The sequence below is a fragment of the Perissodus microlepis genome, chromosome 7 (assembly GCF_051167445.1).
Source record: "Perissodus microlepis isolate ML-2025 ecotype Zambia chromosome 7, ASM5116744v1, whole genome shotgun sequence".
Classification (NCBI taxonomy): Eukaryota; Metazoa; Chordata; class Actinopteri; order Cichliformes; family Cichlidae; genus Perissodus; species Perissodus microlepis.
In genome coordinates, this window is record NC_140467.1 from 2,634,260 (window position 1) to 2,658,121 (window position 23,862).

The 23,862-nt window shown below is 40.7% G+C and overlaps 2 protein-coding genes across 2 annotated transcripts; one reads left to right on the forward strand and one right to left on the reverse strand.

Moving 5' to 3' along the window:
* Positions 1-177: 177 nt before the first annotated feature.
* bcl2l13 (BCL2 like 13) lies at positions 178-21,326 on the forward strand. The gene is made up of 7 exons (XM_084932777.1): positions 178-312; positions 1,282-1,486; positions 3,752-3,841; positions 6,900-7,056; positions 11,951-12,023; positions 12,193-12,321; positions 18,480-21,326. The coding sequence occupies exons 2-7, from the start codon at positions 1,345-1,347 to the stop codon at positions 19,551-19,553; spliced, it is 1,665 nt and encodes a 554-aa protein (XP_084788903.1). The 5' UTR covers positions 178-312; positions 1,282-1,344; the 3' UTR covers positions 19,554-21,326.
* bida (BH3 interacting domain death agonist) lies at positions 21,324-23,339 on the reverse strand. Its single transcript, XM_084932782.1, has 4 exons — positions 23,119-23,339; positions 22,604-22,877; positions 22,020-22,153; positions 21,324-21,834 (listed from the first exon to the last, which is right to left on the reverse strand). Exons 2-4 carry the CDS (start codon positions 22,857-22,859, stop codon positions 21,640-21,642), a joined length of 585 nt encoding a protein of 194 aa, XP_084788908.1. The 5' UTR covers positions 22,860-22,877; positions 23,119-23,339; the 3' UTR covers positions 21,324-21,639.
* Positions 23,340-23,862: the final 523 nt, after the last annotated feature.

The window sequence follows — 23,862 nt, forward strand, 5'->3', positions numbered from 1 at the left end:
CAGAAAATCAAGGATTATCTCCCCCAATAACAGACACGACGTGTTTGTAAATTCCGCAAGTTTCCTCTTGTGACCACAGGTTGAACGGTGTCCGGTAGCAGAGGAGAGTATTATTATGAAGGCTCTGACAGGAAGATTGGTGCCGGTTTTGTACGCTAACATCCAGAGCACCCTGTGTACTAACGGCTACCTGCCATTGGTGGTCTACCCTCTCCGGCTTCTGCTACAGTAGTGTGTGTGTGTGTGTGTCTGTGTTCATAATTCTGTTCAGCTTGTCGTCTGTCCACATCTGGTTGCCTTTGGACAAGGACGGTAAGAAACGGACACCCGCTGAGCTTAAGTTAAAATGAAGTTTTGAGTCTCCCGCACGTAAAACGTGTAACGTCAAGCTAGCTAACAGTAGCTTGCATGTGAGTTTAGGCGTTCCAGTGAGGGGTGCAGCGGACACTTATGTAATTAGTCAGGTAATTAATTAACAAAGCTACATGTCTGGTTAGTAAAGCGAATGGTTATGTTATTTGGTAGATTTTTTTTTGCAGACATACTGAAATCTTTTGAGGATAGTTGTGTTTATTTAATTTACTGTAATTATTGTAGCCGCTTTGTTATTTGATGATTGAACTTTTTAATTACTCGGTTATACGCATTATTTTATTTTGATAGTTAAACCCGGAAGTATTTTGTTTAATTTGGCAGACTTGACATGAATGGAATTTTTGGTCCGCTTGGTGTCACCTCGTCTCTGGAGGACCATGTGGGGCGATTAACTTAGAAGTTACAGGGGGTTAAAGTCGTGTTTCATATTTGTGCAGTGATCATTTTATTTGAAAATTGTTTTGGGGTTTTTTGGGGGATTTTTAAAACGACCATCTGTTTGCCACATGTGTTGTGTAAATCATGATCTAGACACAAAAAAAGTACCCAAATATGTCCTGTCCCATTCTTCTGTCCTCAGTTGGGACCCATGCAGTCACATAAGTCTAAAATCCCTGTGTGAGTGACCGGGAAAATTTAATTTGTTCCCTTAGTGCACACAGTGGGGGCAGGACACTGTAAACCTGAGGGGGGGCATCTGTTTATGTCATTCATATAACAGCTTTTTCTTTTTTCTTTTTTTTAAAGATTAAATAACATATTGTATGATACAATGCCAGAGTTTAGATATAGATTTTCTTAGCTTTTATTAATGGGTGCCTCAGCCTCAGCCAGCCCATCCTTCAGGCTGTAACGATTGTGCCTCTGACGAGATATTATTCTTCCTCTGGTTGTTATTTTCCCTAGGTGAGACGTCCAGCTTTGACTGTATGAATTAATGTGCCTGAGAGTCTGATACACATCTGTTCGATGGCTACCTCAGGCTCCACCGCCTCTGCCTCAATCCCAGCCACTGTGCCTGAGGGTTTCCATTTTGAAACCAAATATATTTTGCTTAACTACCTAGGAATGGTGCCTGCAGGTAGATCAGACCAACCAGCTGCAGCTCAAGGTGAGAGGAAATGCTTTGCATTTGTGGCAAACCTCTTATTAAAAATTGCTGATGAGACGAGCAAGAGTTGTTGTTTTTTTTCCTTCCCATTTTGCACACTGTGCACGTACACAACCCTCACACACTTGCATTCAGAAAGCACATAAATAGTGGCGTTCACATGCACACATGGTTGTAACATAAAATATCTGGGGTGTGTAGGCATGTAGCCACCTGTTTTGCCAGCTTAATTTGGCTCTGACTGGAATCTGACTTTAGCAGGAGAACACATTCAGAAGACCTGTATGGACACTTTAACATGATAGCTGAAGCCAGTGTCTGTAAACCAATAGATTTAGTGGATTCTCATCTAAAGCCCAGCTAGAATCCTTTCAATAACCCAATATGGTGACCAGAGTGCATAAAGCTGTCGTGTCTTCACAGAGGTCTTTACAACAACCCTGTTACATGGCTTCAGGCATGCTGGCTCACATTTTTCTTCTTGTTCCCTTTTATGCCCGGCATACCAAAAAAGGTGTTGTGGAACAAATGTACAGTATAGTAATGATTTTCTGTGTCTGCTATGTGAGACTAGAGAAAGGATGTGTGAAGGTAAATGCCAGCAGCTGTTCGTTTCTTTTAGTTTGTGCAACCAAGTTATGACCTCACAGCGTTAATCCTGAAATAAATCTTAGTGATTAAAGAGAGCACAAGACTGCTGGAGAGCCTCTTTGGATGATGCATGAAAGTAAAGGAGCAGAGGTATCTGAAAAATGTATTTGGAGCAAGGAAAAGAAGACGAGAGAGGGGAAGTTCTTTTTATTTCCTGTCCATTTTATTGTTGTGTGCATGCTTGGAATGGGCGGAGATGGCAGATGAGTGGCTGATCCCTGCTTTCCGCTTGACCCGGTCCAATTTCTGACAGCCTGTCATGTGCAATCACTGTAGCATTACTCACACACCAGTGGACCAAAGCAAAATAGTTGTCTGGCTAGCTGTCTGTCTAAATGCTGACATAGCACCAAGGCCAGGAAAAGCCAACACTGGTCCTCATGGCACCCATGCAGGGACATGAGAGAACAAGATCCCAGTTGTCAGAGTGTCTTCTTGCTTTTTGTTAAAAAATGTCATTATTTGATTTCATAAACTGAGAAAAGTCAGCTACTAAAGCCGTGAAGAATCCCCACTTCAGAAGTGATTCATCATCGCAACTGAACCAATGGAGTCCAGTCACACTGGAAATAACCAGTGCCTCTGGGTTGCATGTATGAACTTTATAAAATGATCTCTGCATCTCTCCGGGGTGAGAGGTCAAATGTAAAAGTTGATTTTTTTTGAGGGTTTATTTTATTTAATTTTTTTGTGTAAATTCAATGCTGCCCCACTTGGCGCCTTTGTGTTGCGTGGTTCATTACACCCTGAGCAGTGTAGACTCGGTGCTGTAAATAATTGACCTCTGCCTTGATAGCCTTCGTGCACACGATGACTGGGAACCATTAACAGTTTTTTGCTTTGAATTCAGGCTCGTCAGGCTGAGGAGGAGCGGCTGCCTGCAAAGGTGGTTCTCTCCTCCAGGAAAGTTGGTGTGCACGGCTGGATTGTTGACACGCTTTGTGTATTCATAGTGCAGGCATCAACCGCTCGTCTTTATAGTGGAGTCAAGATCTGGCCCAATTTCCACTTTGATGTTGATCCTAGCCTGTTAAATATTTCATGATTTAATAAAAGGTCAGATCCCATATTTGTTGTGTTAGCAACTTAACCCATTCTTTGTCAGATCCTCTATTTAATTTATCAGATTATATCCAAAACTAGTGAGTGCATAACTTTTATGAATCAAAAAAAGACAATGAACCTTTTCGAAAAAGCCACATGACCAACTTTATTATAAGTTGTTAGAATAGTTACATAAAGAAAACTAAACACATGCATAAAACAATAACAAAATAGCTGTTGACATCAGTGTAAATGACCTTTTCTGAAATCTGTTCATGGTTCCTAAAATGATTATTGAGGATGCGCTGAAAGAAGGACTGCTTTAAAAAGCGACCATGCAAATGCAACAAAAACAGCTGGCACACACTGAAATGACCGTCCAACCACAATATCCTGTTAAAATGCAGTCAAAGCAATTCAGAATTTCCAGAACAGCTTTTCTTTAGTCGTGTTTTAAGACATTTGGGGAAGTTTTGCATGAAAACTAGGGTGACTGTGTGGGAGAGAGCCAGAAAGAATGAAGGATGGAGCGACAGTGGTTCATATTTCATGTTTGTTTATCTCTTTCAGAAGATGCAGAGGCTGAGAAAACAAGATCCAGAGTGATAAAGGAGCAAATAGAGGAAGGGCTGAGAGAACTGGATGGCGAAATTGCCGCCTGTAAGTGATCACAAACATACACAGCTACAATTAGGTCCATATATATTTGTTAACTGAAACTAGTTACATAATGGAGATAATGTGTAGAATTTCATCTTTCATTTGAGGGCATCCACATTCAAATTGGATGAAGGGTTTAGGAGTTTCAGCTCCTTAACATTTGCCAGCCTCTTTTTAAAGGGACAAAAAGTAATTGGACAATTGACTTGAAGGCTATTTCATTGGCAGGCGTGGGCAATTCCTTCATTATGTTGTTTTTAATAAAGCAGATAAAATGCCTGGATTTGTTTTGAGGTGTGGTGCTTGTATTTGGAAAATTTTGCTGTGAACAGACAACATGCGGTCAAAGGAGCTCTCCATGAAGGTGAAACGAGCCATCCTTAAGCTGCGAAAACAGAAAATAAACACATCTGAGAAACTGTTACAATATTAAGAGTGGCAAAATGTACAGTTTGGTACAACCTGAGAAAGAAAGAAAGCACCGGTGAACTCAGAAATGCAAAAAGACCTGGACGTCCACAAAAGACAACAGTGGTGGATGATCGCAGAATCATTTCCATGGTGATGAGAAACCCCTTCACACCAGCCAACCAAGTGAACAAGACTCTCCAGGAGGTAGGCGTATCGATATCCAGGGCTACCATAAAGAGAAGACTGCGTGAAAGTAAATACAGATGGTTCACTGCAAGGCGTAAGTCATTCATAAACCTCAAGAATAGAGAGGCTAGATTGACAGATGAAACCAAGATCAACCTTTATTAGAATGAGGGCAAGAAAAAAAAGTGTGGCGAAGGCGTGAAACAGCTCACGATCGAAAGCATCCACATCGTCTGTAAAACATAGTGGAGAGAGTGTGATGGCTTGGGTGTGTACGGCTGCCAGTGGCTCTGGGACCCTGGTGTTTATTGATGATGTGATATACAGGACAGAAGGAGCTGAATGACCTCTGAGGTGTTCAGAGACAGACTGTCTGCTCACATCCAGCTAAATGCAGTCAAACTGATTGGGCGGCGTTTGATAATACAAATGGACAATGACCCAAAACGTACAGCCAAAGCAACCTAGGAGTTTATTAAAGCAAAGAAGGGGAATATTCATGAATGGCCAAGTCAGACACCCGATCTTAACCCAGTTGAGCATTTCACTTGATGAAAACTAAACTTTGGACAGAAAAGCCCAAAAACAAACAGCGACTGAAAGCTGCTGCAGTAAACGTCTGGCAGAGGATTAAAAAGGAGGAAACCCAGCATCTGGTGATGCTCATGAATTCAAGACTTCAGGCTGTCATTGCCAGCAAAGGGTTTTCAACAAAGTATTAGGAATTGACTATTTTATTTTCAGTTATTTAATTTTCCCAATTACTTTTGAGCCCCTGAAATGAAGGGATCGAGTTAAAAATGCTTTCGTTTTAGACATTCTCATGCAATCCTTTTGTTCAGAGCACTTAATTAAAGCTAAAAGTCTGCAGTTTAACTACATCTGAGTTGTTTAATTTAAAATTCATTGTGGTAAAAACCAAAATTAGAAAAACGTTGTCTCTGTCCAAATATTTATGGACCTAACTGTAGTTCCAGAGATTAGCCTTCAAAAGCACTGAACACCATCACTAGTCTGGTCTTAAGTTTTTAAACTGAAGTTGATCAAAATTAAGTTCAGTGTGCAAATATGACACATGTACAGTTAAAGCTCTTTTGGTTTCTTTCCAAAAAGCGTGAATATTGCTGCAGATTGCTGTGGTTGGTCACAGAAAAGCTGATTTTGATTTTAAGTGAATGATTGTTTTGTCTCACTCTGGTTTAAAAATGAGGATTTTTGTCTTTCTTTCACAGCTCACACATGTGGGTGGTTGCTTCATCGTGTTTCACTAGTCTAAGATGCTTTAATGTTATTCTTAAGTAAATATGATTTATGAGTCTCATTAACAGGATCTCAGACATTAGTTCAATTACAATAATACATACAGAGCCATATACGGAGTCATACATACAGTCATCAGCAATCATATGACCCCCTATGAGCAAGCACTTTGGCGACAGTGGGAAGGAAAAACTTCCTTTTAACAGGAAGAAACCTCCGACAGAACCAGGCTCAGGGAGGGGCGGGGCCATCTGCTGTGATTGGTTGGGGTGAGAGAAGGAAGACAGGATAAAGACATGCTGTGGAAGAGAGACAGAGGTTAATAACAAGTATGATTCAGTGCAGAGAGGTCTATTAACACATAGTAAGTGAAGGAGAAACACCCAGTGCATCATGGGAATCCCCCAGCAGCCTATTGCAGCATAACTAAGGGAGGATTCAGGGTCACCTGGTCCAGCCCTAACTATATGCTTTAGCAAAAAGGAAAGTTTGAAGCCTAATCTTAAAAGTAGAGATAGTTTCTGTCTCCTGAATCCAAACTGGAAGCTGGTTCCACAGAAGAGGGGCCTGAAAACTGAAGGCTCTGCCTCCCATTCTACTTTTAAATACTCTAGGAACAACAAGTAGGCCTGCAGAGCGAGAGCGAAGTGCTCTAATAGGGTGATATGGTACTACAAGGTCATTAAGATAAGATGGGGCCTGATTATTTAAGACCTTGTATGTGAGGAGCAGGATTTTCAATTCTGGATTTAACAGGAAGCCAATGAAGGGAAGTCAAAACAGGAGAAATCTGCTCTCTCTTTCTAGTCCCTGTCAGGACTCTTGCTGCAGCATTTTGGATTAACTGAAGGCTTTTCAGAGAGTTTTTAGGACTTCCTGATAATAATGAATTACAGTCGTCCAGCCTGGAAGTAATAAATGCATGAACTAGTTTTTCAGCGTCACTCTGAGACAGGATATTTCTAACTTTAGAGATGTTGCACAAATGGAAGAAAGCAGTCTTACATATTTGTTTAATGATATGTAGGACTGCTTATTATTAGAGGTTTAATAAAAAGAAAAGTTAGTCAGAAGTGCCGCACTAATTAAAACAAACACTCTTTATGTTTCGTGTTCTTCCCTTTCTTTGACTACCTCCTTTAAACGAGCTGCACTTCTTGTCAGCGATATCACTCTGTCCTGTGACCTGTGTTGCTTGCAGCCTTTTCCAGGACGGGATTCGACCGACACAATTCACTGGTGTTCGCTCCAGCCAACCCGGAGAACTCCATTGAGGACTGCCTGGCTGCAGTGGGAGACAGGGTGGCCCAAGAGCTCGACACACACCTGTCAGCAGCCGTACACACACTCCTCACAGGGTGAGTTTGTAGAGTTGTGGCTGTGTGTTTGCAAAAAGCAGCCTGCACAATAGTAACACTGGCGTTAATAAGTAACGGAGACCCTTTTGACAAAAGTGAAGCTAAAATTTTTTTTTTTGCTTTAAGTTTATTGGTGCTTCTCTGGACTGCATACAACTCCGACAGCTATGTTTATTGAAGTTATGCATAAAATAAAATGTACAGTATTTGATGGCTTCCTTTGTTCTACGACTCATATATGTACAGTAGTCTGGATGACCGCCATCACTTCAAATACTTTTCCTTCACGCAGGTATGAAAAAAGAGAAAGAAAAGGAAAAAAACCAAAACAAAGAAACAAAGAAACAAAGAAACATATGTACAGACAGATACCGTTTGTAACTATATACATCCAGAGAGAGGGCAATTGAAAAGCCAACACACGCAGTAGCAGATGGTGACATAGCATTAGTACATGTTATTATAAAAAACAAACAAAATAAACAAACAAAAATTTAAACAACCATTCCTTCAGTGATGAATATCAGCGATATCTGGCCTTATAGCACTCACATAGCAGAGCCATTTCCCCCAGTGTTTTACAAATTTCTCATACTCAAAATTCACTAATCTTATAAATCTCAAAAGTTACATCAATCCAGCTGTTTAATGTTGGTGGATCCTGTGTCAGCCACCTTTTGGTCAGTGCCTTTTACTTGCAGCTAGCAGCACACCAAGTAAGCATTTCTCTCTTCCCTTTATGTCTGAGGGTTTGTATCCTAAAAATCTGGATTTGAAATCAAAGGGTAAATATGTACTAAATATGTTTTGCATCACTTTATGGACTTCTCTGCAGTAGTTCTTAATATTCTTACAATCACAAAATATATGGTAGTGGTGTGCTGTTTCATTTCCTCCAACATTCACAACTTCCATCATCATAATGCGCCTTTAAAGCTGGGGTAATGAAAAAAACGAGCAAAGCTTTTCCAGCAGAACTCCTGCCATATATGTGATGTTGTACTTTTCCAATGAAAAGAACAAATGTATCGGCATTCCTCTTCTGTAATTGCAAGACCTCCCTCTTTCTCCCATCTTTCTTTTATATACTTTGTTGAATAATTGCTGAGATCATGAAGACTTTTGTATATTTGTGAGATTACACCTTTCTTCATTTCTGACTTATAAGCATTTACAAAGAGTTGGGTAAATGGCCTCGCTGTAGTGGGTATTTGGTTTTTAATGTTTCGAGTATAAGCGTTTCTTAACTGTAAGTATCTATCGTGGTCTTGGTTTTCTAAATGAAACATTTGCTTTAAAGTTTGGAAACTCATAATTTCATCTTCCTTTACAATACCGCATATTGTTTTGCTGTAAATTCCGACTCATATGCACACCATTTTAATATTTTTATATCCTTCTCCAGCTTTTTTTCTTTTACCACCATTTTCCAAACCCGTAGTGTGGCCTTTACCCAAGGATTTCTTAATTTGGAAATGTAGTCCTGTAGATTTTTATCTGCTAGAACTGCCTGTATATGCATATTGGTTATTGTTTTGCATTCAATTTCTTTCCATGCTGCTACATATGAGGGATCGCACCAGTGCAACGCTGCCCTGATGTAACGCTGCTGAAGTATAGTATTTTTTTTAAACATGGTAGTCCCCAGCTGCCGTTCTCTTTAGGCAGTTGTGATGTTTTGTATCGTATTCTGGGTCGTTTCCCTTGCCATATAAATCTAGAGATCATTTTGACTCATTCAATAAAATCCATTTGATTAATCTGGAGTGGGAGGGTCAGAAACAAATATAAAAATCTCGATAAAACATTAATTTTGATGGTTTCTATTCTAGAGCTTATGCTCAGACATGGGATATGATTCCATTTTGTAAGGTCCTCTTTGACTCTTTGATATAAATGGTTGTAATTTCTGTCAAATAGTCTTTTTGTATCTTTAGTAAGTGTTACACCCTGGTATTTAATTGAGTCTCTGTTCCATTTCAGTAGATGTGCTTGTCTGAGCTTTTCAGAAGGATTATAATTGTAGGGAAGGGCTTCAGTTTTATTTAAATTCAGTTTATATCCTGTCATTGAGCCAATGTTTTTAAGACAGTTCATTACCTCTGGCAGAGACTCCTCAGGTGTTTTTAGGAATAAGAGTACATCATCGGCATAGCATGCTATTTTATGTTCCACATCATTTAGTGTAACATCTGCGATTTTTCTGTTTTGCCTTATATGTTGGGCTAGTGGCTCCAGAAATATGGCAAAGACAAGAGGAGAGCAGGCACAGCCTTGTCTCACTCCCCTCTCCAATGTTAGAGGTTGACTTAGGTGACCATTAATCCTAAGCCTTGCAGTCGGGTTATCATATAATGCCTTTACATTATTTGTTACCGGCTCATTAAAACCAAATTTATGCAAGACTCTATATAGGTATACATAGGCCAACAAACAGAGTCAAATGCCTTTTCAGCATCAAGACTGAGGATCACAGCCTGCTCTGTATGTTGTTGTATGTACCGTATTTCCCGGACTACAAAGCGCACCTGAATATTAGCCGCACAAGCTAAAATCAGGGGAAAATCCTGTTTTGTACATACATTAGCCGCACCTGACTAAAAGCCGCAGGTGTTTCAATGTTGACTTATCATATGTAAGAGAATATGCACAAAGGGAATTGTCAGGAAAGAGATGGCTGTTTGGAGACACGTCACTTTTATTAATATTTTGAAAAACAAGTTATGGGTACATATTTGCATAACTTTTTAGGTATATGTACAAGTAGTGGTAATTACAAGTACGAAACATGTACTGTGCTTCATAAACGAGTAACAAATGTAGTACATAACAATAACCTACAGCACACCAGAAAAATAGATTCGGCCTACCTTTTAGGCTCAGGTGCAGTGACACGGCTTTAACAAGAAGAAAAGTCAGTCATTCACCACCATCTTTCTCTTCTTCCTGCGCACTAAAACCACCAAAGTCCTCTTCTCCAGTGTCGGATACGAACAGGCTCAGGATGGCTTCGTCATCCACTCTCCGCTTCTCTCCTTCGTTGTCACTTTCAAAACCAAAGAAATCCTCGTTGTCAGTGTCGGAGTCGAACACCCTCAGAAGGGCCGTGGCGGTGTCCTCCTCTCCATCATGCAGCAGTCCAGCCCTTCGAAATCCGTTGGTGATCGTGGATGTTTTCACACTTTTCCACGCTGTCAGAATCCACCGGTGGAGTTGGGCATAACTTGCTTTTCGCAAGTTTATTGCCGCTCGTCATCCACGCCTCCCGCTGAACGCGTAGCGCTACTTTGAAGTTTGTTTTTCGCGCTACTTGTACGGCACTATGTTGCCTGGTGCATGGACATGTGACCAACATACCACTCTTGAACCCCGATACTGTGTGTCTGATCACATGCCCTTCCGCCAGGCAACGTAGTGCCGTACAACAGCAGAACAAACAAAACAAATCCTCTTACGATATGACAAAAATCATGGACAATCCATAGAAAAGCCGCACCTGACTAAAAGCCGCAGGGTTCAAAGCTTGTGCAAAAAGTAGCGGCTTATAGCCCGACAATTACGGTAGTTCATTATGTGTAAAGTGCGTCTTGTGTTATCCTGGGTTTGACGTTTATGTATAAAGCCAGCTTGATCATTATGTATGAGGTTAGGGAGTATTCTTTCCATTCGTTTTGCCATTATGGATGTATAGATACAGTAATCTACATTAAGTACGGCAGCCATGTTTCTACTGCAGTTGTTACTGTGTGAGAAAAGTGTTATTATCTCGAAGGACTGGCACAGTCACTGTTGATACACTGCAGGTATTTGCTCGCTATCAAGGTAATGAACTTTTGAACTTTAACAATCAGAGGAGGAATGACATTTATTGACAGTACTTTTAATTCTGAATGTTTGGGTTTTTTTAGAGTAAAGGTAGTGTGAACTAAGTGGACACAAAACAGTGTCATACGGACACAGTTTTCTTTTAAATCTTTTGGTTTTGACTTGCATTACATTGTTACTTCTGTACTTTCCTAAACTAGTAAACCATAAAATCCTGAAGCCACTAGAGCACATACAGCGTTCAGTATCAACTCAGACATGCTGGAAATGTCTACGAGCTTTTATGTTCCCAGGGTTAGCCTGTATACTGATGATAAAAGTGAAACCAAAACACTGCACATCTGATGAATCCTACTGAAAGGATTCATGAGAGAACTTTTATCGAGGAAAATAAAAAAATTACGAGCTGCTCAGGTTGTACAGTTCAGTGGCTGACTGATAAAGACTGCTGATCCAAGTGCACATTCATTAAAACTGCCATCGTAAGTAAAACAACCAACATACTTTTGACCTAATATTAGCTCATTATTCTACTCTTGCCCCAGGGTAGAGCTAGTTTAGTTTTGTGCAGTGTTGTAATTTAGTTTTTAATCTGAGATGGTAATGCTTCATGCTTTAAATAACAGCTAAAACTCTATCGTGTTAGGTTTGTGTGGTCTTCGCCATAGTTTGTCTTGTTGTTCCCCCTGTGAGGTTGCCTGTAGTAGAAAACGGAAATAAAAACTCTTCTGCTATTTTAACGATGAATCAGTGTAGCCCCTCCCCACACAGACAGCAGAGGCATTAGCGCCTTGTTTTTACAGGAGCTGGTTATATGTAAAGATAATGACATGAAACTGTAGCAAAGAAGATTAAATATCTATAAGATAATAACAGTTATTTGGTGCTAAAATGTGATCTAGGTTGATAACTGGTGTTGCTGCTACTTCCTCAGTTGTTGTAATCAATTTACCTAAGGTAAAAGTAGTCCTGGTAAACAGTTACATTTGGTAGGTAAAGTACAAAACCTTTAAGCTCCTCAACATGAAGATCACGTGTTTAATACTAATGGTAATGTCTGTGTTTTCAGACCTCTGGACTATCAGAGATTCAGATGCACAACACTGGAGCTCTCAACACACACACTGGGAGGCTGGAGCAAGGTGAGTGAGCCGTGAGTTCTGCTTCGCTGATTAGAAGTGAGACATCATTTGCAAAAGGTGCAAGGTTTACAGTTTGATTTTCTCCTAGTAACAAGAGAGAGGTGTCAGATTTATGTCTCTTATCCTTGTGAATGAACTGTTTTCTGTCTCTCGTCACCACTGCCACCAGGTGCTTGTTCCGTTAGTGCTGCTTCAGGCTCTACAAAGTGAAGGCCAGTCTGTGATGACTCTGTTGGACCTGGGGCTTCACTTCCTAGAGGAGAACGAGGCAGACTACATCACTCAGCTTGGGGGATGGGTGAGTTTTTAAATAAAGGGGAAAAATACATTATAAATAAGTCTAATTACCTGAAAGTCCAATCTAACAATCTAATACAATTTTAAGATGGCCTGCATTTGTATAGCGCTTTACTTGGTTCCTAAGGACCCCAAAGCGCTTTACACTACATTCAGTCATCCACACATTCACACACTGGTGATGGCAGCTACATTGTAGCCACAGCTGCCCTGGGGCGCACTGACAGAGGCGAAGCTGCCGGACACTGGCGCCACCGGGCCCTCTGACCACCACCAGTAGGCAAACATGGGGTTAGTATCTTGCCCAAAGATATTTGGGATCGAACCACCGACCTTCTGGTTAGTGGCTGACCTGCTCTGCCACCTGAGCTACCCCAGTAAAAACTAAGAAAACTATATTCCCAGTTTAGAAATACTTAAAAACTATCTTAGATTGCAGGTGTGATGACTAATTTTAGAATAATCAAGGACAGAGACTACTGAGACTTTTAAGTTTTATTAAGGGCTAAATATTATTAGGACTGTGCAGAGCATGCGTACATAAAACAGGAAGAAAAGATGCTGCGTAGTGGAAAACTTTATTGCACCAGCCTAAAAAGATGTACACACCTCTTGATACCCAGATGAGGGCATCAGTGAGCTACAAGAAATGCATTGGTTTGCTAGATTAAAATGAGCATCATAATACCCATGGCTATAAATTCTCTACTTCTATATAGATAACCAGACTGTTATGTATACAGTGTATTTACTGCTACGTTTCTTTGGGCCAATAACCATAAACTCTGAAAATTGTCAGGCAAAAATAGGACAGTGCTTCTGTTCTGTGGAGTGTTTTCATATTAAATATAAACCCTGTTCATGTAAACTGTAGCTGTTGATGAATGAAAGTCTAGCAAATACACCTTTAGCCGTGCAAGTTGTCCTTCCACATCTAAGTCACGATGCTTGGCTGCAGGCTCACTCTTTCCATGGCTTCTTATTATCATAGATAAGCAACTTGTGCAACTTTGTTTCTAGGTTTACATTTTTGCAGAGATAGTATTTGCCAGAATGCAGCCCTTCGCCGTTGTACTTAGGGAGTCTGTGCGGTGCTCTGCTATTAACGAGGCCACGTTGACGAACGTTCACGTGACTTGACATGTTAACTGCTGCTCTGGTCGCCATTACATCATTGTCATGCTCTGGCTGGTTTCACACAGCGTTATGTGAACACAGTACGCTGGCTACAAACAAAGCTACGTTCTTGCTCTGTGTTATGTCATAGTTGATGAACGGATGATAGGCTCGGGCATGATCGGCAATGGAGGGATGAACTGAAAAGAGAGAGGGAGTGCACGAAGAGGCTGTGGAAAGGAGAGGGCACGAAGGAGGGAGGGATGAGCGCAGTCAGGGCAAAGTGAAATCTCCATTAGTTTGACAGCTGTCTGCATGCACAGCTCCAGCTGGCTTTCTACCTGCACTCCATCTCAAACCGTCTTGTTTGACTCTCTGGGGCTTTGTGCGTTCACACTTACATTTCACAACTTTCACGCTCAGGTAAGATAGTTTACTTGTGATGCGTGCTTGTCTGCATGCGTGCATGTGTGGCTGTGTGCAGCAGTGACAGATTTTAAGAAGCTAAAAAGGTCTTTACTTCCTACCAGTACTCTGCTTACTGTTGTTAACATTTGACATATGAGGCCGTGAGATGTAAATTTCCACAACAAGGAGGAGAGTAAATGAAGGGTTTTTTTTATTGTTTTATGTTTTCTTTATTGCATCTATCAAAGTTATATATTAATCAACAAAAAGGGTCTTTGTTGTTTTTGTATTTTACAGGATATTGGAAAAAGTTTCTGTTGTGTCTGCCGAGTTCTCTTTAGGACACTGAAATGCAAGTTAGGTATGGGCTGCTCGATTAATGGCTTTGTTAGTTACATCAGAATACACAAAGGATTTGTATGGCCCTAATGTGGCGTACACTTCATTTGGCAAGGACAAAAGCGGTAGCTGTCAGACAATAGACAGTCAGGGGTGGGTCGGAGGAGCACACGAGGGGGGCGATGGGTGAGGTGATAAAAACAAAAAAACCTTGAGGAGATGTTGAAGCTTGTCGTCGTTGTGCTCGCATGATGTTGGTGTCCTGCTGTCCATCTGAAAGTAAAAATGCTGCATAAGAACTGAGTGTGCGCATCAGCCGCTTCATATTGCCGTCCTTGAGAGTATAATGGAACATGAAGCCCAAAACTTGAAGGTGCCGTACAGATAATTGCACCTCTACACTCGGAGAAAAAGATATTAAAGACATACATTACTTTATTGCTGCATATTTGATATTCAAAACACCATATCTTTAAAGGCAGTAAAGAAATATATAGTCCTCAGTTTTGTATACTGGAACAAGCTGCCCTGCTTAGAAACAATGATGATATTTTAAGGCTGAGGTGCTTTAAAGGCCCGAGTCTTTGTCCTGTCAGGCCATATCACGCTACACCCTGTGCAGTGTAACTGTGCTTCCCCTTGTTATGTAAGCATCCTCTGGCCTGCTCTGGGCTTTAATATGTGCATCACTGTGACACTGCATCAGCATGAATGTGGACCAACAGAGAGTGTCTGCGCAGGCTGAGGAAGCCCCCAAAATAACTCTAATAATCCCCTAAAAACATCATCACCAGGGGCTTGACTGACCCGCTTGTCCTTTGCTGTAAAAAGTTGCTGAAGCAGCAGGACACTGGCTGATTGGCAGTGATGAAGCAGGACAGACATTCATTTTTTTTCTGCCTCTATGTCAATCCAGCTCCCCCAGCTACCCACAACACTAACACTGTCAGTGATGTTTGGCTAAAACCCAATATTTACTGATTGCAGATTGTGTAGCTGCACACAACAAGACACTCTGTTGCAATAAGATTTTTATTTATTTTTAAAAGGTGCTTCTCCAGAAGTGGTGTGGAGACGTGTGATTCCATAAACACTTTCAAATCTCAGACGGTCAAGCACGTCACACCCTGCTTGTGGTGGTCAGTTTCACAATGCTCTCGATAGCATCTGTAGGGATTATTTATGGGGGTGGGGATGAAGTGTGCTAATGAAAGCCAGGGTAATGTGAAATGCTAAAACTGGATTACACAATGTAAAATAATAGGAATGTGTCTGTTTTTCTGTCAGTAATAAAGATGATGTTGCAGAAGAGAAGCTGATAAATAGTGTGTTGTTGGCCAAAAGCGAGGATGCGTTCATGGTGACGAACATTCCTTCTCTGAAAAGGGAAACGTCGCCTGAAACGATGCGAAAGAAGCCTCCACAGCAGTTCTGAGGGATAAGTTAGTTTAAAAATAGGGATGTGGGGACCTGTTGTGAAATGTTTGTCTGTTTGCTTATTTTGTTGCTGTTAATTATTTCCCATTTGTGAAAACAAAGAAGTCTTTAATGTAAAACAATAAATAAATGAATAACCGTGCTGTTTTAAAATCTTATCACCAGTAAAGAACTTGTGTTACATAGCAGATGAACGATGGCCCTTGACGTTGGTAAATGTTGTCACACATTTCAACTTTAGGTTTTCCTTTTTAAAGCTGGCTCCTGGTTTTTCTCGTCTTTCTCAGCACTTTGTTTTATTCAGCTCGGTCAGCTGTATGACCCCTTCAGGACCAGTGATTACATAATGCTCATATAAATGCCAAGGGTGCATACTAACCAGTGACCGTTACACTGACTAATCCCCAAACTGAATATCAGTAATTCACTTGTTGATGTGGAGAGTTTGCTTTTTGTGACAACTCTGTCAGATCTGATGTTTGGATTTGCAGCATTTGTAGGATTTTGACTGTATGTGACGGCCATGCCAGTGTAACTAATGTTGATTTATCAGCAGAAATGAGTGACCGGGGCAGTGGCTATGTTACTCTTACTCTTACCCTCAGTGATAGCTTTCTGCTTCAGTGTTTAATTACAATGTTATTTAACCTTGGGTTGCAGAGAGCCAGTTAAAAGGCAGAGTAGTAACAGGTAGGCTGTACACCTTTGGCTCTGCAACAAGAATGTGCAGTAGTTTTATATAGTTTGTCTTAGGGCAAGGGTGGAGAACTGAGCCTGAGAACAGAGCAACAAAGCCTAGGGTTTTCCCACTCTGTGTTTCTGAGGGACAACCTGAAGCATTGAAGAAAGTTTAGTTTGCATGTCTTCTCAGGTATGTTTTTGCTTATTCTTTATAAAGTGTTTCATCGTGTTTCTTAGTTTAATCCTAAACTTTATAAGCTTTATATTCAAGCTTTATTACTGGTACTCTAACTTTAAAATATGTGGTCATATAGTTAGTCAGTAATAGTCTTTGTATTACTATAGTTCATAGGTGTGGTCTCCAGTGCAGTCATAGCTATTGCTGAAAACACAAACCATAACCTAAATAGAATTTTAAAGAATACCAGTATCTCTTTGGCTGTGGATTTTTTATTTTTTTACCACACGGCAACATTAACCTGCTGTGTCGAGCTGATGTGCAGGCTGTGTCCTGAGAGGGGAGGATTTTTTGAAACACTCCTGCTCTTCTACATTCAAATCAGCTTATGCAGAAAGCAAATGTTGGATAACGATGAAACGCTGTTGGATTTAATCTCTGTCCTGCTTCCCAGGGTGCAGCTGCCACGCACAGCACTGAGTCTCTTTGTAAGGAAAATGACCTTCACGGCTTGTAGGTTTTCTAAAAAAACAAAACATGTTTAAATACATGTTATACATGTTCAGACGTTGACGTGTGAGTTGATCAGATCCAAACGTGTGGTCAGGGGCACCATGAAGAACATGCTGACATATTCTGCTTATTTCAGATGAAGCCGCTGGCGGCTGTCTGAACCCCTCTATCTGATGCTCACACAAACACTCACCCTCCCTGTTTGACTAACACTGCGTGCCTGAACTGTCTGTTTGAATCTCATCAGCTCAGGTCACACCTATGTGACATGCAACACAGCAGAAAAGCCTGGCCATGTCAGATACAAGCTTAACTTCCTCAGTCAAGCACAGTTTAGTATCTCTAATTGTTTTAGCCAACATCCAGACTTTTCGTTTCACATTATGCGTTTTTTTTTTTTTTGCATGCATCATTTGCAAGATCTACCTGCTCGGCATGCTGTGCAACAAGGTGGTTTGTATGTTGCTCTTTTGGTTAGTCAGCCTATTACTTTCTAAGCTAAATCTTTTCATCTTGTGTTGGTTGGATTGCCAAAAGCTTTAGAAATAAATGACTCCCAGAGGATCGGTCCTACTGACTCTAGTGATTTCCTTAGATTTCCCTCTTGTGTTGCCTTGAGGTTGGATTTCATTTATGAATACTAACAAAGTATAGTATTGGCATATATGTTCCTCTTGCATAAACTGGAGTTGGAGCCGTAGCAATCACGATTTTCTGTAGCAAGTTCTGTTTTATATTATTGCAACAGATCCAATGGGGAGTGATTTTTGATGTGATATGATAGAGAGAAATGTTAATGTGCAAAGTCCAAAGTTGACACCTTGGAGCTACAGGACTGTTGTTATGTTTGATTTCACTGCTTGTCTTGGTCAGTTGCCTATTTTGAACCACAAATTGTAAGTTAAGCGTCACATCACTGCATGGTCAGTGCAGTGATGTGCATTCATATAAAAAAAATGTATTTTTTTTTTCTTTGCTAAATGTTTGCATGATAAAACTAGGCTTACTTTAATATATTAAGCTTCGATATATTGATTTATGAAACTTATTTAAATGGATTTTCTTCCAGCAAACTCAGCCCTGTGTTATTCTTACTCACATGGTTATATTTGCATGTTACATAACAAGACCTCAGCTTACAGATGCTTCCTTGCTCTGTTGTTTACCACTAGGTGGCGTAGAAGATAAAACAAGTGTGGATTTAGTCTGCAAAAGCCCCCCCCATATAGCAGTCCTATTCTGAATTCCTATTATGTAACCTTATAACTTATTCTTGGTTATAATTTTATGACTACTGAGAAACTTTTACATGTTGCTAAAATTGTAGTTTTATTTCTTTTATTTCATATTTCTTAAGATGGTTTTCTTGGGAGAAGGTGCCCTCTGATGTTGCAACCAGAGACTAAACTTTAACAAAACACAAAGATTGTAACAAATTCAACGAATGAACTGAATGTAAATGTCATGTTTGTTTCTGTGTGCCACAGGGTGAAGTATTCAGCCTCGTGTTGGATGAAGAGCGAGGTGTGACTATTGCCGAAGACAGCAACGACATTTACATCCTCTCAGGAGACCAGGATCACGACCAGATCAGCCCTCCCTCGTCACTGCTGTGCACCGGAGACAACAGCAGCGAGCAGAGCTCCTGGCAGACAGAAAGCTTACCTGTGTCTCTGGCTGGCCACGAGTCGTGGGCACAGGTTGGTGCGATGGACCCTGAAGACATCAAGAGCCTGGACAGCAACGAGGGTGTTGCTCTGGTCGAGGAGCGTAGTGAAAACAACTCCTCAAACTCGGACATCGTCCATGTGGAGCGCGAGGAAGCCGAGCTGTTGGAGGAAGGCAGTGAAGGCAGGGTGATAGAAGAAAGCATGATGAGTGTTTTAGGCACTGACAGTGAGCTGGCTGAGCTCAGGGAGGAATTAAGAGTCCAGACCGCACCTGCACCAATGACAGCTGAGGCAGACCCCACACCTCCAGCTTCCCTCATTTCATTAGAAGAGCCAGTTGTGATAGAAACACCTGCAAGCTTGTCTGCAGAACCTTCATTCATTTCCTCAGAACCAGAGCTGCTTCCTCCTGCCTCTGAACCTGCTGAAGCCCTTCCCACTGAAGCTGAACCTGCAGTACCTTTGTCTGTTGCTGCAGTGGAACCAGAGCCTGAGCCAGAACCAGCTGCTGTCACTGCCCCAGTGACTGATCCAGTGCCTGCTGAAATGGCAGTCCCATCTCCAGCCAAGGAAATCCCGACAACACCAGCAGAGCCTGATTACACATTAGAACTAGCGTCCGAACCAGAGCTGAACCCAGAGTCCATCACTGTGTTTCACCAGCCAAAGGAATCGCAGCCAGAACCAGAGACTGTGGCAGAGCTAGACGATACGGTCTCTGCACCTCCAGTCGCAGAGGCTGTGGAGGCCCCTGTCAAAGCACCAGCTGAGGAGGCCCCAGTGCAGCCGGAGCCAGAATCAGAGCTCCCAGCGTTGCTTTATGGAGGGGCTGCTCTGGCAGTCCTTGCAGCTGTTATAGCCTTCGTACTCATACGCTTTCAGAGGAAATAGCGTGAAAAAGTGTTATCCTCAGCGGCGGGGAGTATAGATTGCTAAGGTAGAATAAATGTATTTGCATACATACGGTGAGACTCTCCTTAAAAGTAGTTTTTAAAAATCTTCCGGGTATAAAATGTGTGAAAGTGTCCCCCAGCAAACCAGAATGTCTTGTCATCCACAACCTTAGTGATGGGAGTCCCTCGCTGCTTCTTTCAACCAGGTGCAAACGCAGAAATGTGAAAACGGTGCACTCCACTCTACTTCTTATTTTCTCTGTTTTTCTTTTGGGGGTCAGTTGCAATTTTGTTTCCAATTTGTTTTTGCCTCCAATCTTTTGTACTTATTACTGAGTACAAAAGCATGTGTGAACTTTATCCCTCTTCTCTTAGATTCAGCTTCTGTCGTGTCTCTTGGTTTGCTATTTGCATTGTTTCTTTCATTGGAGCCAGCGACGCTGGATTGAAAATTGACAGTGCTCTCACAGGAAACATAAACCTCAAGTATAAGTTGTGATGTTGTGCGACATATGGTTTTCTTGCTCTTCCGCCTCCTACGCAACAAAGGGTTATTTATATTTTTCTCCCTGTGAGTAAATCTGATACTTTCATAAACAGACCAAATGGCTTCTATAGAAGTGAATGGTATTTTTGATATTTTCGATTGAAACCAAAAATGAATCTAACGTGTCCATATTGCACAATAAATTTGTGATATCAGTACATAAACTTAAATATAGTGTGGTTTTAAAACATTTAAAAAAATCTTGATGCATATTGTTTCAGAAACCAGATGTTTTTATGATTTTTTTTTTTTAAATCTACTATATTTGGTTGCATTAGCCAAACAAGAACCACCGATTACTTTCAGTGTAAAGTGAGCTATAATTACTCCAGAAAAGTAGGGCATGAATGCAGCACATTGATTCAATCTAGTTTATTTATTTGACATTTTTTTAGGGTTGAATTTGACTGGATCTCTATTCCCACCTATCCCAGTTACATCTCACCCTCATTTCAGTTACTTTGCTGTCGTGCTTTTGCGCCCCAGCATCTTTATTTGGTCCTCTGTACTTTGCCTTGTCCCCTTTTCCTTTATTGCGGCACTGCTCATAATACCCGACTAGTTCCACAAAGGTTCATTTGTAAGTGTCTGCCCCAGTGACAAGATATTACTTCCCTCCCCAAGTAGAAAGAAAAGCAGTAGCATGCTGAGAGTTATTGAAAGCAAAATCAGGTTGCCAAAAGACAATCAAAACCACTTGGAACCATTTCAAATATGATTTGTAAGAAAGTCTTCAGAACAAACAGGAAACTCAACCTCTTACGTAGCTGTAATTTTGGATTTTGCGTTCACACTACATTAAAGAAATCACTGAACATTCTAGTAAACCAGCAGAGCACAAGAAACCAAAATAATATACTGAACAGGAAGTGGAAACAAATAGTGTGGAATCTCCCTTTGATTCCCTCAGAGGAAAAACAGCTGGGAAATTTATGAGGAACTCATGTAATCTGTTAGCCTGGTCCTTAACACACCCTCACTGCTGCTATCACGCAAAATCATTTGAGTTTAAAGATATTATAGGAATTTGTATGAATGTTCATGTCACCTTCAGTACTGCAAATGTGACACTCATCAACTTAAACTACATCTACTTTCAAAGGGAAACTTTACAAGTCCAGAGCAGGATGGATGTCAAAAACAATACCCAACATGGCATTTTGTACCTTGAGTTTCCTACAGAACATTGTTTGAAGAAAAAAAACAATAAAGAGATTAAACTACTTCAGCTGTGATTTATTGTTTTTGTGTATATACAATGAAATTAAACTCTGAAGGGAAAAACTTTAATCATGCTACTTATATAAGCAACATAAAGTAAACATTTTTTTTAAGTAATAAAGACAAATAACACTTAAGCAATAGTAAACAAAAGGAATAATGAAATTCAAGTGTCATGTTTAACGCTTTCATTTTGTTCTTCAGAAGTGTTTGGCACTGGCACATCAACAAACTCCTTTCACAGTTGGCTAATCATGAGACGCAAACTGCAGTTTCAGATGTAACTGTCATTTCCTTAGAGACAGCTTTTCTTCGGTCACAAAGCCCATGCAGTGCTGATGTACTGCAGGGCGGTGTGGAAAAGGTTTCTCAACCTCTGTGGGGTCTGCACGCACACCCTCTTCACCAGCGTGAGTGCAAGGGCTATGATGACTCTCTCCCGGGGTAGGTCAGTACCTACCCAATGTATCATCACCCCCTCTACCTCAAAGGCAAGGTAATCCTTCCATTTCTGGAAAGCAGAAACAAATAGATCAGTCCATACACTTAGGCTCAAAATAAAAACAACCTGGTGTGGCATCACTAGGGTAATCTCAATATATCCACACATTAGTTTTTCACTGGCATATTTAAAACTAGCCCTTGTTTACACCTAGTTTGTGCACTGAGTAGTCCTCTAGCTGAACCCATACTCACTTGAAGAGGGGAGGTTGATATGTTGTTGCTCAGGTTCCTGGTAGCTTCAGTCACAATTCTGTCTTCAAACTGGGCAGCGATTTCTCCCAATGCTCGTGCAACCTCAAGAACAGCTGCAGCCTGTTCATGATTTCCTGCAGCAAAAAAAATACAATTGTATTAGTCAGAGTAAAGTTTAACATTTATGGCTGAAGTCAAGTTTCTATAGTTTCCATTAAGACAATTTTAACATTCTGGACTACTGCTAATTAACTTCAGCTCTGTAGCATAAACAACAGAGTCAGGGTCATTTCCTGGTTTCACTTTCAGTTGTTTTGTTATTAACTGGAAACAACTCAGTCAATTGTTATTTAGTGGCATAACTTTTAGAAAATATGGCACTATTTGCAAACATTTGGGTCAAACTATATATTTGATCAGGTCTCTTAACTCAAGACATGTTTATAAAACATTTATTTTATTACACTGTCTCAAAAACTGCCACAAACAGCTCATTGTTGATTAAAAATAAATAAACAGCTGATGACTGTGGCACGTATACCAAAGTTGACTGTAGACAGTTTACATAGTTTTACTTTACTTACCCCAGATCTGTAGATCCACTATGGGGTGAAGATCCTGCATAGAGACTCCGATGTTGCTTGGATGATAACCATCAGTTTCAAGCTCTCCATTATCCAGGTTACGTGAGTCGTGCCCGTTGCTGTTGATGTCCCAAGAAAACTTGAACTGTTCGCCTAGCGAGTGAAGCTCCTTCACGTAGCTTGCGCTTTCATGGCCCTCTTGAAGGAAGGCGAAAATGAGCTCACTCGCCGTAACCCGAGTAGTCGAGAGGTCCATCTACAACCAGCCTGAGCCCTTAGATAAAAATAACGATATTAAATAATATAGTAGCAGTGAAAATGCCACAACCGGACACTTTAACATTACATCGAAATTTGTTTCTGACAGTCGCTGAGAGAGGAAAAAGTCAGTTCCCAACCGATATTTAAGCGATGTCAGTCAAAACAGAGGAAGTTTAGGAATTTTGTATTTTAATAACTGGATTTCAAGTGGTTAAAGAAAAAAATAGTTTAAGCTAATGCTAACGTTAGCTTACCTTGGGCTCGGCTCGTCAAAGTTGTTTAACGTCGAACAAACTAAAAGTATAACAGGCAGCTAAAGTATACCTAACACCAAAATGACATCAAATACCGATTCGTTTCGCTTACACTCTTTTACGTCACCTACGTTAACTTATTTGCGTGAAGTGAAAACTTATGTATGCGGCAGACTGCCGACTAGCTTCAGTCTTTAAAACAGTTTCCGCTACTGCGTCATGACGCCTTTAAATACCGTCTGAATTTTGCCTGCATATGTATCTTTTGACTGGCATACACGGTGTTGACTCCAAACTACCCGGAAGGCGTCAAAAACGCATATACGTTTAATCATGGTCATTTTTGACTGAATATGTTACATTAAAATAGTCCCACAGTTGTATTTCTTCTGGACATGTTTTCACAAGCTTAAGAAAGCGAATATTGTAAGTCCCATTTGACTTATCCACCTACTTTGACTTTTTAAATAACATATTTGCCATTTAACACCTCTAGAAATTGTGACAGGAAGATATTTATATATTATACTATTATTAGAATTTATGCAGTTATGCAAGTATTGTGTTAAGAATCAGTGGCAGTGCTAATGTGGCCTCGTAAAAAAAAAAAAAGGGGGGGTAAAAATTTTTTTATTGGATCCGTCTTGGGGAAGCCTATACTCCAGTTGGTATTTAAGATTATGACAGACAGAGCCTTTCAAATAACTTTCACAGTATGGTGGCTCGTGCTTTTCAAGCCCAACA